At 35.6% G+C, this 15,982-nt stretch overlaps 2 protein-coding genes across 2 annotated transcripts in view; one reads left to right on the top strand and one right to left on the bottom strand.

Moving 5' to 3' along the window:
* LOC140160214 (neurobeachin-like) overlaps positions 1-15,982 on the bottom strand; it is a 411,951-nt gene that overhangs the window by 63,669 nt on the left and 332,300 nt on the right.
* LOC140161298 (protein mab-21-like 2) lies at positions 10,272-13,538 on the top strand. The gene is given in 4 exon segments (XM_072184772.1): positions 10,272-10,981; positions 10,983-11,016; positions 11,019-11,324; positions 11,327-13,538. Coding segments are annotated over 4 exon segments (1,086 nt in total). The 5' UTR covers positions 10,272-10,720; the 3' UTR covers positions 11,812-13,538.

The raw sequence follows: 15,982 nt of genomic DNA, 5'->3' as shown, positions 1-15,982 counted from the left end.
GCTTCAATCGATTGACTTGGGAATCGCAATTCTCAAGCACCCCAATCCTCGCGATTTTATGATTGTCTGAACTCCACTACAATATATAGTAGGCAAGTACTAGGCCCTATTATTTTGACCTGTTGTCTTTCAATAATTCACATGTATAAATAGATAAAACTGCTTCAAGGTTTGGTAAAATATTGGTCTCTATTCTGCCATAGAAATCTAGATATCCTATTAAAGTGTAAGAGAATGGCATATTTATAAAAACTTCATGTGCAATTGGCACAATTAGTTTTGAGAAATATCCACTGGGTTTCTAGCTACTTAAAGGATGATGTATACTCCATAATCACAGTATCTCATGATACTGTAATGCATTTCATGCAATATCGCAGCTGCTATCTATGTGGAGTGTACATCAGACCATACACAGGCCGGGACACAGATTCCATCTTTCACCTCAAACCTTGGATGGACTGGAAAATTGGAGAAACTTCTTGTTACTAGTACTACTAAAATAACTACATGTACAAAACCCCTTTACCATCCTTTATAATACCTTAGGGGTAACCCTATCATGAATCATGATCCCATTTAAACAAACACTTTTGTTCTGAACACTCTTTCATCTTTTGTTAAAGCTATTCAGAGGAGAAGCAAAAACATGACATAAATTATGAGATATCATCACAAAACTGGGTCATCTCTAAAAACTATGACATAATAACCTACCAATCCACCATTGGTGCTCATAAATAACAACAATATAAGTACATCTATATGTCCTACATGTGTCAGATGCATTTGCTATATACTTCAAGATCAGGTTCCTCATGGGTCTACCACCCTTTACTCAGATTGCTCTTTGAAATTAACCATATATACGCAAGACATCAATTTGATCTTCTAATTATTTGACTAAATTGGTGGCCATCTTCGCATTAATTATTCAGTATATTTGAAAGTGCAATAGAATGTTTGAATTTCATACCAAGCTTACTGTTATAGCTTTGTAATTATGTCCTTTACTCTTTTTTGCTTCTTGGTCAACACTTTCGCAGAAGCTTTTCGCATAAAAATGGATATATAAAATATAGGCCTAGCCAGGCCCCTAGTATCTTGATATTGAGATCCCATTTTGATTTTGACATTAATTGAACAGCCATCAATCTTACAGACTGCGTAAATGTGGTGAAAATTAGGTCATTTTTGGATAAGGTTACATATTTGAGAAGTAATAATTGAGGGAGTTTATGGGAGTGAAGAATTTATAGCTTTGATGCATTAGACAAACATTATGACTAGTTACTACAGCTTAGATGTTTACCAAACATGGTAATACTAGGGGGTAAAATTGTTACATAAAGTGCATTTGTATCAAACAACAGAATACATATTATTCCTTTCAAGGAAGCATGCTTTCAAATGGTACTAGTTATGAGTGCGACAGTTCTGCACTTCAATCATTTAGGTATTGAATTATATGTCATCAATATCCAAAACAACTTAATAAAACCTGATTCATATCAGAGTTTTGCAGACATAATTGCTTATCTACAATCAGTCCCAGTGCATATAGATTAAAATAAGGATGATAAAAGATGGGATCTAGCCTATAAGCCCATATCTTGTTGTAGTCCTATAAAACTGAAAATCTTCTCCTAATTTCCCCATGTTTGGGATACTTCCCTTGGTAGGGCGGTACGTAACATAACACGATTATGTGTTAATAGACAAGTCATTTTATCAGGTTTTTAGGTCCCCTTCCGAGATCGAGAATCTGTCATACTCACCAACACCACACACACATTGAATTGTCAATAGTACAACTTGAATGGAAAATAGTCAAGTCACATTTAAGTTGAAGTGTGTAGAGACATGCATATATGTGTGCATTTGTAAAGAAAAATAGCCAGAAATTTGAGGACACCATGCCCATGGTTGTCTCTACCTGACCAGGTTATCACAAATATCAAAGGTTTGTAAATACAAATAATATGCCAAATGCAAATAAGCTTATTAATATTCATAAATATGCAAATAACATGACACAAAACTATGCAGCACATCAGGCAATCATAAATTATACTATCACAATACCAAGTTAGAAGTTGATCGGTCTTTACAAAGAAACTGAAGAGTGGATTAATGAAAATGTAGGCAAAATATGCAAATCAGCTCATAAATATTCATTAATATGCAAATAACATGATGCAAAACTGTACAAAAATAAATAAATAAATATTTATTTCATATTTCTGGTCTAAGTGTCCAGTTCCTCTGGTCTAAGTGTCCAGTTCCTTTTTGAGTTTCCTGATGAAGACCAGAGGATGATTTAAGGAAGCCCCATCATGCACTGCAAACGTGTTATCACCAGAGTTTCAACTGCCACTTTACTTTTCAAATCCCATTGAATTCTGTGCAAAAGATGTTGTTTAAGAATTGTGCGTGTGTCATTATTACTTGGTCGATTTCAGATCTAAAGTGATGTATGCATGAAGGATAATTCACACCTTCTGTAGGTAACATAAAATGTGAAATCGACTAGCATTGTGAATGCGTTTTTATTGTAAATATATCAGTCCAAATTCAAATTTAACCATGTCCGTCAAGTCCGTCAATGCAATGTGCGCGCAGTGGTGTCATGTTCACTCACACAGCTGTGCTAACCGCAAGTCAACACAGTGGCGTGGTGGGAAGTGCTTAAATCATCCTCTGGATGAAGACATAGTCGAAAGCTAGCAATTATCAAAATCAATAAAGCTACTGCTACGTCCGTCGTATCACATTTCTCCTGTGCATTTACTATTTTCGATACAACCTCAGCTCAGCGTGTATAAACATCAAATTTCTCACAATAATAAATAAACAAATTTAATCAATTGATAGCCTGATATCACCTGGTTGCATTTCAAACTGAAAAAAGTGTCAAGGAAATTATTCAATTGCATAACAATTTTGCCTGACTGATTCCTTTCTAGCCATCAGCTTCAATACATATCCAATTTCAAAGCTTCCCATAAATTCATTCCAATAATATTGAACAAAGGCTTTGTCATGTTTGTGGTAAAGTTGAATTTCACTTTCTTCCTATAACCAACAAAGGCTATTTGGGCTACTTCTGTCTGGCACACCAATTTTTAGCAGCTTGTTTTTCAGCACACCAAATTTGTTTTGAGGCAAACTTTATGATTTCATTTTAGAACTTTTTTTTACTTTTTAGACTTAAGAAAACAGCCTTGAGGCGGTGTATTTTAGCGCTGATCATGTTGCCTAGTCAAGCGCAGGAATAGGTCGATTGGAAAACCAAGTTCATTGATCATGCTGATTAAGAACAAAACAAGAGGTTGAGTGTAAGATAGCCCTAACTGCAATAGCTGCCCTATACATATTTGACAGTTTCTGCTTTTTATATTGCACAAATAATCTGCAAAATTACACCGGGCAGCTATTTCAGCTGGGGCCTTCTTGCGCTAACCCCTCCAAAAGTAGCAGATTTCTTGGGTAAATAGGAGTGGATTTGGTGAGCAAATTATCCCCTAAATACTCTGATATGGTCAATGGTATAACAACAGGTTCCATAAGTATGTTGTATACAAGGGATATCAAACAATAACAATTGAATTAGACCATGCTTGGTAGAAAATGGGCAGAAAGAAATTAAATAGTTTTAAGCTACTGCGATAAGTAAACAAGGCAATGGCGTCAAAATAGTTTAAGGAGTTTTTCTTCTTAGCTGGATCTTAACAATGGTATTACATTTTGATTTTATAATTTTGAAAAAGGAGGTCAAATGGTCAGTTGACAATGACCGGATCAAGATGTAGGTCTCTCTGTGATAATTAGGAGAGCAAAATTAGTTTGGTTTTAAAAGAACATTGATAATTCCTGTAAACAGGGAGGAAAACAATGTTCTAAATACTGAGCATTTATATGACATCGTTTGGGCCCAAAAAATTGGCTGATTGTTTTCGGACTCCCGCACCTAAATCAGGCCACTACTTATTTTCTATTTTACAATTTTTTAAATTAAATTAAAAATTTTTAACAGGTAAAAGCCATGTGAACTGTTGTCCTAACTTTATACAAACCTTAAACCCATCCCCAATCCTTACCCTAAAATATACAAAACCCAATCAACCCTAAAATATACAACCCCCAATCAACTCATACCCTAAAGCAGAACCCTTGCCCAGAAGGTGGGGAAAATTCATTTCAGCTGACAATGACAATCTGACCTATTTGTAGTGTCATGTTACTATTGTTATTATGTTTTAATTTACTTTCTTAAGCCTCATTTAATCAAAATTGCTTTTGTTAGTACTAATAGGAGAACCTTTCAAAGAATTTTGGAAATACCAAAATAATCTGTCATTTTTGAATTATTTTCTTGAGTGCAAGAGCTTGTTTGTTGTATGTTTGAATTTTAGTCTTGCATGCAAGAAATTTTTTCTTGCATGTTAGAAATTTAATAAATAGGCCATCATATACAAAATTAATGCTTGGGCCTGTTTTATAAATTTCAAACCACAGGAAAAAACTCTTGCATGCAAGACTAAAATTCAAACATACAACAAACAAGCTCATGCACTTAAGAAAAAAAAAATCAAAAACAACAGATTGTTTTTGTATTTCCAAAATTCTTTGAAAGGTTCTCCTTTACTATTAGTACTAACAATAGCAATTTTGATTAAATGAGGCTTAAGAAAGTAAATCAAAAAAAATTTGAAAAAGGAGGTCAAATGGCCAGTTGACAATGACCGGATCAAGATGTAGGTCTCTCTGTGATAATTAGGAGAGCCAAATTAGTTTGGTTTAAAAAGAACATAATTCCTGTAAACAAGTAAGTATGCAGAGGAAAACAATGTTCTAAATACTGAGCATTATGACATTGATATCATCATTATTGGGCCCAAAAATTGGTTGATTGTTCTTTTTTTATTTTTTCATTTTTTCATTTATTTTTATATATTTTTAACAACTGTTGTCCTAACTTTATACAAACCTTAAGCCCATCCCCAATCCTTACCCTAAAATAGACAACCCCTAATCAACCCATCCCAACTATCCTTTGCCTTAAAGCAGAACCGGGAGCAGAACCCTTGCCCTAAAAGGAGGGGAAATTTATTTCACCTGACAATGACAATCTTACCTATTTTTATTGTTATGTTACTAGTATTATTATGTGTTTTAATTTACTTTCTTAAACCTCATTTAATCAAAATTGCTAGTGTTCTATTACTAATAATATAAAGGAGAACCTTTCAAAGAATTTTGAAAATACCAAAAAAATCTATCATTTTTTTTTTTCTTGAGTGCAACAACTTGTTTGTTGTAGGTTTGAATTTCAGTCTAGCGTGCAAGAGGTTTTTCCTGCATGTTAGAAATTTGATAAATAGGCCATCATATACAAAATTAATGCTTAGACCTATTTTATAAATTTCAAACTCACAGGAAAAAATCTCTTGCACGCAAGACTGAAATTCAAACATGCAACAAAAAAGCCCTTGAAATAAAAAAAAAAAAACATTTTTGTGGGATTTCCAAAATTCTTTGAAAGGTTCACCTTTGCCTTGTGATGTTCCATATTAGTAAATAATATCAATTCTAATGGAAATGTATAGAGGCATGAAGAACCACATAATTAGGCTATGTATAGCCTGATAGTCTATAAAGTATTTGAAAACCTATCAGCAGGAGGTTTGATGTCAAAAGAGCAGAGTACTTCAAGTGGTCGATATCGAGATATTATTAGTACCTTATTTTCTGGATGGATGCATTGGTATTCATTCCTGCTCTATTGACTAGAATAAACAATGACTTCTGTTTACATGTTGCAAAAACAAAATATGCCTTCTCAAATATGAAATATCAAACATCTTCAAGTAGTTTTCTTTTAATTAGTAGTATATACAAAAACAATTATACATCTGTTGATTATTATATGTTAATTGTGTTTATGCCAACTGGTCGCAGGTACATCACATTGCGAATGTCGTACAGTCTATTTTTTTTATTTACTGATAGGATACTAAACACAAGTGTGTGCAAGTGAAAGTTGTGTATTATATCCTCTTATTGGAATTATTTGTTTGGGTGCTTCTGATGTATATAACGGTCTCATCATCTGATTTCAAGAATCTTTATTAAGTCATCTGCAAGGCGCCAGACCTTAAAGAGATTACTTCCACTTTACCAGAGATGAAAAGGTAACGGTGCTACCTGGCTAACTGTCCTGGACGTCAAAACAATAGCAGCTCAGCCCCCTTGGACAAAACACAATAGGGGAAAGAACACCCTCACCACTTAGCTAACGAGCGCATTGTCAAAATCTCACGCCCTGGTAAAAGTAATGCTGATATTATAAGCTGTCTGATCGTTGAAAACTAAAATGACAATTAAGGACCATAACATGACAAGTGAACAAAAGGTTCGATCCCGTTGATTTAGGATTGAGTAAATAGGTAAATATAGACAAGATAGTGTGCTCAACTGACCAGAAAATTTGATGGAATCACAGTCGATGAAAGTATCTGTAAGCTTAACCAAAACATTAAGCCCGGGACATTAAGTAACATCATGGATGTAAATGTAATCTATCTTGGGTGACGGTTTAGTGTCCTATGTTGTTTGCGAGATGACATTCTCATTGAATAGCATATCGCTCCAAGCATCGAGATGCTCCAAGTGTTGTGGTAGACAGGCATCAAAGAAAAATAACGAAAGTAAATAGGAGACCAAAATCAAACAAAGTAGTTTGCCTTTCATCTCGTCCGATCGGCATGCTGTTTCCACTTTGTTCAAAACTGGTACTGCATGCTTGCTGCAATGGATCATCACCCCGGGATCATCACAGAGCTGGTTGTATTAGGTCTGGAATCCTGATGATCATTATTTAAGGGGCCATTATTATTATACAAAATTATGAATAGCTTTGTTTAAACCTTTTCTTCTCATGTCGCTGTGGTACATATTTTTGTCGCATCAGAACTCAACGTTGCTGTCGCGAGAGCAACAACGCACTAAAACGCCCGCTAAAACGTTGAACTATAAAGCACAGTCGCCCAAGAAAGACCACTTTGCCCCGCAGCCATTGCTCTTCAGAGCAATGCGGACCGAGCAATCAATTTGACCTACTTATGCAATAAAGGAGCAACTCTCCGTCGTTTAACTTCTTGCCTTCGAGCTCCTTCGATTGGCTATTCTTACGGAGCCCGGCGATGGAGCGCAGGAAAATATACATCACCATGATCACTGTCCTTTCGTGTGGATCGGGGGGGTATCATAAAAAAAAAAAATAAAGTTGATAAAATAAATACACTTACATCAAGTTATTTTTATGCATAGAAGAGTAAACACTCGTCTAATAAAAAATAACTTGGTGGAAAATCAATACACCTGAAGAAATTGTTGGTTTTCTGAATTGATTGAAAAATAGTTGAGTCTGGGGAGGTGAAGTAATCTAAACGTTTGATCGAAACTAGCATGTCCAATTGCCAATTAGTGCACCATTTATCGCGTGTTATATCGATGATGAATCCATCCATGTGTATAGGTCTATTTCATTTGTACAGCATGTTACATGTTAAAAAGTTTTGCTATATAAATTGTTTATGCTTTGATTGTATTATAGGCCTACTTGGTTCTTTCCTTACTACCCCCGTTCCAGTTTCGCATTACTGGGACTAAAATGATGTTATAAATTGATGCTATAAATGTTCCAAAACTTTCCAGAAATCACATTTTGGTATTCACGTCAGAGACATGGAATGATTGTCAGACTACTATGATGACAGTGACACTCAAACCTCTTGCATCGTATCTCATTAATTGATAATTCATCCTACCTATCGTCCCAATTATCCTAAATAATGACTACGATTACATACAAAATAAACAACATAGAATGCTCTGCCCAGGTGATGTCGTAATTATTTACTGAGATTTGTGCAGATGTACGGCAGGTAAAGACCCCGGGGTCCGGGTCTACCTTAGTGTCATCCAGGAGCGTCTTCGCCTGCCGAGGAATGATCATCACTGAAGATACCGACGAAGAAGTCATGCCGAAAGCTTGCCGTGATCTAACTGCGTCAACCACCACACCCTCGGCAAGGATAGCTGCCTATCAACGGCACCATATCGTGCAATTTGTCCAACAATTTGAAAACTCCTGCTCTGCTTCGGAAAGATTGATGGATTGATATTGCAATTGGATAACTTTCTCTATTAATTTAAATGATCACGAAATGAATTATGAAATTAATCTAAATTACAATGACAACTGTTGCGTGGCTGGTGTTTGCCACATATGTGTAAAAGAAACTGTATCTTTGTGGAGGGCCTCATACCAATGAAATGTCAATTGCATACGAAGAAGTTGCAGGAATCCTGTGGCGTAATTTGTCCGAGTCGTGTGATGTCTTCATTGAAATACATTACACATTATCTTTTAACATCCTATGAAATATTGCCATATGCTGAATATGGAAGCTGGGTCATAATTCGCTTGTTATTAATGTCGGAATGACCCCTGTAAAGAATGTCCACTTTCGAAACTGTAAACGAACTTGTTTTGTCGGCTCATTCCATTCACAAGTTCCTCCCTGTTCCGAAAACTTATACTGGTTGAACTTCAAGATGCAATGCGCAAGTGGTTTATGTCATTGTTTAGCATGACAGAATATTGCATATTATATTAACGCATATAGGCATAAATATGCTAATGTCATGCTAATCCGGCAAACATTTATGCCTTTTCGTTGGAAAAGAAATTCGGTACTAAAGAACTAGGGCCTATAGTTTTGAATGAAGTTGGGAAAAATACAGGGTTATATAATATATTTGAGGTTTCCACTTTGTTTGTGTTTTTTTTATTCGCGTGGAAGTTGTCTGTGACTTTGTACAAAAATCATATCTTTTAAATTCCAGACTCGTGTATTTATTTTACCTATCTTGCTGAAAAAAAATCAAGTTTTCAACCATTCCAGATCTTGCCCATGGATTGCTTTTATAGCAGCTTGTGGAATGGAACTATCGACTAGCGAGGTGACTGTGACTGGAAGGCCTTAGCTTGTTCACACCTTCACGGCGGATTACACTAATCAAACATTTACACACCGCTATGCAAACATAACAGGCCCATATAACGGAACTCCTCGATATTTGATACCCACAAAATACCAACCAAGCATAAATATACTGCTTCAAGTAAGGAAGTGCGACCTCTTGTGATTGTGATTATATTTGCTGTTTTGGGGTCAACTTCTGTTTTGTGCGCGATATCATGAATTTTATAGCCTAGGTCTTTTGCTTCAGTAAAAACACCAATACCTCTTTTGCAAACTTTCCCCTCTATAGTTTGGGTCTGCTATCACTCAGTTTAATTAATAATACAATTTACAAAAAGTGGGAGTCATCGGGGTGGGACCGATTTAGTCTGAGGGCACGGGATCAGTGACTGAGAGTGAATTAGGCCTATATATATATTATATTATATTATATTATATTATATTATATTATATTATATATACTCCGGTGGGGGAACGCCCGGCCCCTTGCCCCTATGATGCTACGCCACTGATTGTATGTTACTCATGGGGCATGGATTTATTCCTGTATTGCCGGTCTATCAAAATTTCAACATTTCCATTCTGAACTTTATAAGTGAGCATTTACATCTTATAATAGTGAAGATTCTCTGTTGTTTGTAAACTTGTAGCATTATATTTACTTGTATTTGTAATAATGTAGACTCTGTTGTTTGTAAACTTTGTATTTGACTATACCTCTCTTGTATGGTGATTGATTGTCACTAAAGATTATCAACTTAATGAGGATATTTTTTTAATTATAAATTTAAATATAAAGCAACATTTAGTTAGGGACACATTTATCACAGTTTTAGGATTATTTCTGAAATCTAAAAAAATATCTAAAGTCTAAAAAGTTTTTGACCGGATTGTGAGTGGAGTCTGTGACATGTCAGAGCAGAGTTGAATGCTACAAGCGAACTAGAGATATCTTTCAGTATCGAGTGCGGTCACTAGTGGGCGGCGCCTCTCCAATACTGGTCCTGCTGACTGGTGATTATAATCAAGCACGACAGCTCGCTTTACTATCAGTGTCACTGATTGGTTCTACGGCGCAGTTAATCATACGCGCATGGTGCAGATGAGCACGAATCACAATAGTTGTTACATACGGTCACGGTTTGCTTGAACTATGATGACATGACGAGGATGAGCTGGAAGTCGCTGCAGCCCAAGAGTTCGCAAAATATGAACACACCGAGCGAAACAGAGAGCACACACGGGACTGTGACACTCTACACCTAAGTAGTCGTTGTGTATAATACCTGATGTACTCCATTTTACCATTGTGTTACATGTGATTCTCTTTACATGTTTACATGTACAAACAACTACGAAAGACTAAATGCACACTTCATATATTGGTGCACGAACATTAACTAGACGTCACACGTCTTACTGATTCTGTCTCACCAAAAGTTAACTATTCGTCAATAGTAGGCCGACTGCCTCTACATAATTAAGTGGTGTCGAACTTTGCAGTTTGTGAACACTTCATCTTGCTGTTGGCTTACACAAGCCATAGAATTTTTCTATCAAGTTAGCATCCAACTGCCACGGTGTCTACCGTCACAGCTAGCTGGGAGCACTGGCACAGTGCTTTGGACCCAAGTCCTGCGTCTGCATCAGATGCTGCAGCGGGACATATGATCGCCATGTTGACGGCACAGAGCAAAATGATGTACCAACTCAATCGCTACACCAGCGAAAGAGTCAGCGCCCGTAAAGCTAACATTTCCAAGACCATCAGAGAAGTGTGTAAAATTGTCACCGATGTTCTCAAAGAAGTTGAGGTGCAGGAACCTCGTTTCATCAGCTCTTTGGTGGAGACAGAAGTGGGTCGATATGAAGGTCTCGAAGTTGTTTCACCCAACGAATTTGAGGTGGTGTTATTCCTGAATCAAATGGGGAGTATTTAACTTTGTGGACGATGGTACCGTTCCGGGTGTGCGGTCCTGAAACTTAGCGACGGGCGTAAGCGTTCCATGTCCCTTTGGGTAGAATTCATAACTGCGTCTGGTTATCTGTCTGCTCGTAAAATCCGCTCCCGGTTTCAAACTTTGGTAGCCCAATCCGTGGACAAATGTAAATACCGTGATATCGTCAAGATGATTCCAGATACCACCGAGGTAAAATTACGTATCCGTGAGCGTTATGTTGTGCTTATCACACCGGCTTTCAAGTGCAGCGGAATTTGGCCACGCAGCGCTGCACATTGGCCTATGCCACACATACCTTGGCCCGTTCCGGAATGGTAGCAGAAGTGAAAACTGAGGGATTCAATCTGTTATCCAAGGAATCTCTTTCAGCGTTAGGTAAGCAGGCTTCAGCGGAAGGTGATGCATGGGTTTTGTCCTTCAGAGACGCTGAAAACAAACTCCTCTTAGGTGGTGCCCGAAGAAAGTGCTTGAGTATCTTGAAAGCACTGCGCGACAAGCACCTCGACCTTCCAAGTCAACCTGTGAAAAACTATCACCTTAAAACTCTTTTGTTATACGAATGCGAGAAACATCCTCGCGAAATAGACTGGGATGAAACATGTCTTGGTGATCGTATCAATGGGATCTTGCTGCAGCTGATATCGTGCTTACAGAATCGTAGATGTCCCCACTATTTCTTACATGGACTTGACTTATTCAGTAGCAAGCCTAATGCTGCTCTGGATCAAGCTGCCAAACAAACCTGGAGAATTGCTCGCGAAATCCTGACCAATCCACGAAGTTTGGAAAAGCTATGACCATGTTAATAAACTAGCCGCAGTTTCTGGATTTACGGACCATTTTGTGAACAGTTTAACTGCAAGTATAACTTTAAACTCCCGAACTACAATTGGGACACTTCATAAACTTGGAAGTAACATTTTAAAACACATTGTTGACATTTAATTTTATGACATTAAAAACGTACTTGTCCAGGTCACCGACGGTGTTTAATGTTTAAGTTTTGGCTATTTTCTACAGTAACATACTCATGATTTCAGGTTAAAATGACATGTTCAAAAGAACAATTCTCTTGCCGAAATAATCATGATATTATATGTAAACATTGATGTTTATGTATCGTGGTATTAGTGATGTACTTTTTATATAAGCACTACAGTAACTAACTATGCTCATCCGAAGCTTAACTTGCTCAAGTAAACCATCGACGAATTTTGTCATGAAAGTTGCAACCCAATTGCATAAATCTCATCTTTATTAGCCAATTATGATCATTATTATGTTTTGTTGAATCCAAGTGTGTAAAAATATTGGATCCAAAACATAATAATAAAACAGAATAATGATAAGATTGGATGCTTTACGCCCAATATTTATTGATCTCGCTATGAGTTTTAAAATATTTTAAAACTCATAGCTCTACCAATAAATATGGGCTCAATCGATCCACTTTTATATCATCCTTGTATCATGTGTATTGATTGAGATCAAACTCATAAATTCATGCTTAATGTAAGGTGAAGAACTAAACATGTTATTTCATAAGGTACCTTCAGAAGTATAAACATACTCCTATGATCATCCAGGTTAAAACTTAAAATGAGGTAACCAAAATAATACCAAATGTTCCAATGTTCTTTACGAATGTTTAATGCATCTTATTTCGAGACATTCGAGATGATTTCGCGGGAATCAATTTACTAAGCCATGTCTACTATGATTGAGAAAATCGTACACGGCATCTCCAATTTTATTATGAAGTATAAGGCCGAACTAGTGATAACAAAAACATTAAACATGCAATATTTTCTGTTTCAGAAGTATGAAAACAAATTACATTTTGAAATGCGGGTGTAACCAACAAAATTAAAACAAAAACGTATGTTTCAACATTTGTACAACTCTGTAAAACGTAAATGTATCATATTCCACCATGATATGTTCTGCCAGATTATCAAATTCATTGGGCATTGCTTGTGTATACTATACATTGTAGCTTTTACTGCATTGGACACTGTCATATAAATGCAACTTTTTGTACTATAATAAGGTCACGTTCGTCCAAAAACTTTCCTGTTTCAAGATCATAATTATAAACCCAAATCATATTTATTCGATAGATATGTCTCAGCGTCAGTGATTAGTCCAAAATCTTGTGATGTTAACATGGTTAATTAAAAACGTGATAATATTTTGCAGAAATCCGCTGAAAATATTCCTAAATGTGTAACTTATTTGAAGATATATCTTTATCGATAAGAGTGCATCTTGGTTTTACTGACAAAATTAACAAAGCTCGCACCGTTTCATTTAGCTTCTACAGCTTGTTTCATTTGATACTTTTCTTGAATTTATTAAACGGACATTGGCATGATTATCGTCATTGTCCTTAAGTTAACAATTAAAATGATAATAACTGATGTCAAAGATGAAGTTTGAACCAGTGCGAGACATGTACAATTTTGGATATGGACCAACATGATCGAAGAAAATAATATTTGTTGTAAAGCCTCACTGAAAACAATGTTTGCTTCTGATTTGTTTCCTTTATTGATTCGCTTCGAATTTAGATTTATAACATTTTGTATTAAAGCACTTACAAAACATTAAGATGTCTGGTTTATACTGGAAGCAAGTTTTGACAAAATTCAAAGCCCCCCCCATCACAATTTTATGCATTCTTCATGTGGTTATTATCATAATCGATTATCCCGAATTCTACTAGTTCTATTACTAGTATTTTCCTATTTTACTAGTATTCAAGCTGTGTAGTTCAACATACAATAAGTCAACCAGCCATCTTCAGTAGAAGTGCATTTTTGAAACCACATGAACTAAGTTTGTGAATTAATATTATTCATTATAATTACAGATGTGGCATATTCAGGACATGTATATTAATCTGTGAACTTAGTAGCATAAAATTGACCTGACTTCTTTGTTCACTTAAATTTTAGTTTGTTATATGGAGTGCAAGTACCTGTTTAATTTGACAATTGTTTTATGAATTTGTTTCTGGTACCAGACGTCATCTAAATAAGGTTACCAATGTCAACTGTTATCCTTTGAAACGATACTTTCTCTGTCCCAATCTATACCTCAGGCCGAGATCTGGATAATGTTAAGATCGCATATGAACGGTATTAAAAACAAAGTTTTCACAATAATAAACGCGGCGATTTATTCACCAAATACTATGGCTAACGGCTCCGTACAGGCTCTCTGATAATCCCCGTTATGATCCCAGATTTAAAACGATTGTATCACATGGCTGTATAAGAAATATTATATCAAGAGTTTGCCCAAAATACATAGTATCCTTCTGCTGTTAGTAAATGCGTGACGACAGATATTAAATGCAATACCAGAACTAAATACAAAAATGTTGATCAAAAGCTTGATAACATCGAAATCAACGTTCTTTAGTAATACATTGCAATAATTACAAGACCAGCTTGCATGTTTCCCGGTCTATAATATCGGTGTAAAATAGCAATTCCGCAAGTATTTCAGAAATTTAGATCATTGAGTGAACTAATATACCCTACTATCACGACTAGTATAGTATTAGGCCAATGAAAGTCGATTTTGAGTTTCCCGTCACCGCCCTCACTTCATTTTCTGACCCTCACTTGAATTCATTATTGTGATTATTTTTAATATACTTTTAAATCTCATTAGGGCTAAACATCCATCTTCAAGCGAATGAGTGGCAAATAACAACACATTTTACATTCGTGTTAGTCATATAATGAAAGGCAGAAAAATAATGAATAATGAAAAAGTTACCTCACTTGTTTTCAGAAATTATGTGACGGGAAACTCAAAATTGACTGTTAGTGGCCTTATGCCACAGTGGTATTATGCTTTCGTAATAGAGAAACGAGCTCCATGAAACGAGTGGCCATGTAAAGGTCCATTATTTAATCGATCATGTCGGTATCTGAAACTCTGAAACTTCATTTATCATTGAAAGAATTTAAAAATTATCACCAATTACCCCACCACGACTAAATGTCTGAACTTAAGGTGGTATTATGAAAGTACTCTAAGCATGTTTTAAACAGATTAATTGAGTCGAGCAAAGCAAACTTTTGTTTGAAGCAAATCGGACATACGGTTTTCAAAATATATCAATTTATATTTTCTTTGTATCTTACTGTTTTATCAATAATCAATAAAGTTAATGAGCTAAAATGACTGGAGAAGCTCATTAACATATAATTTTGCCAATATTTTGCTAAAAGTGCATGCATAACAAATTCAGGGTACTTTTATTTTGCATACTTTTGGCTTGAAACCTTGTCAGTGTTTCTAATATGTTCTAATGTATTATATAGTGAAGCCGCCCCTAATTTGCATAATTAATTAGTCATATTTATATAGGAAGTTGCCCCTCTAATTTGCATAATTAATTAGCATTTATGCAAATTAGCTCATTAATTATGCAAATTAGAGGGCGGCTTCACTATATAATACATTAGGACATATTAGAAACACTTTGACCAAGTTTCAGGGCAAAAGTATGCAAAATAAAAGTATCCTGAACATTTATGCATTGATTTATAGCAAAATATTGGCAAAAATTACATATTAATGAGCCTTTCCAGTCCTTTTAGCTCATTAACTGTATTGATTATTGACAAAAACAATAGGATACAAAGAAAATATAAATTGATGTATTATGGAAACAGTATGTCCGATTTACTCCAAACAAAAGGCATCCAGTGTACTTTACCCTACTCAATCTGTTTAACATGTTTAAAACATGCTCAAAGCATTTCCTAATTTCTAGAAAATGCCTCCAATACCACCTTATTATAGAATCATCATAATATGTGATGTGATCAAGCAAAATCATTCGGAAGTCGGATCACAGGTATTGGAACATGTATATCTGTGGTCGGATGTATTGATTTTCAGATAAAGCCGAATAAAGACAATAATTTCTTTTGTTGCGTATTGTTT

Source organism: Amphiura filiformis, chromosome 9 (genome assembly GCF_039555335.1).
Source record: "Amphiura filiformis chromosome 9, Afil_fr2py, whole genome shotgun sequence".
NCBI classification, from domain to species: domain Eukaryota; kingdom Metazoa; phylum Echinodermata; class Ophiuroidea; order Amphilepidida; family Amphiuridae; genus Amphiura; species Amphiura filiformis.
Note: the sequence above shows the minus strand (reverse complement) of the source record. Positions and strands in the feature narration are given on the sequence as shown.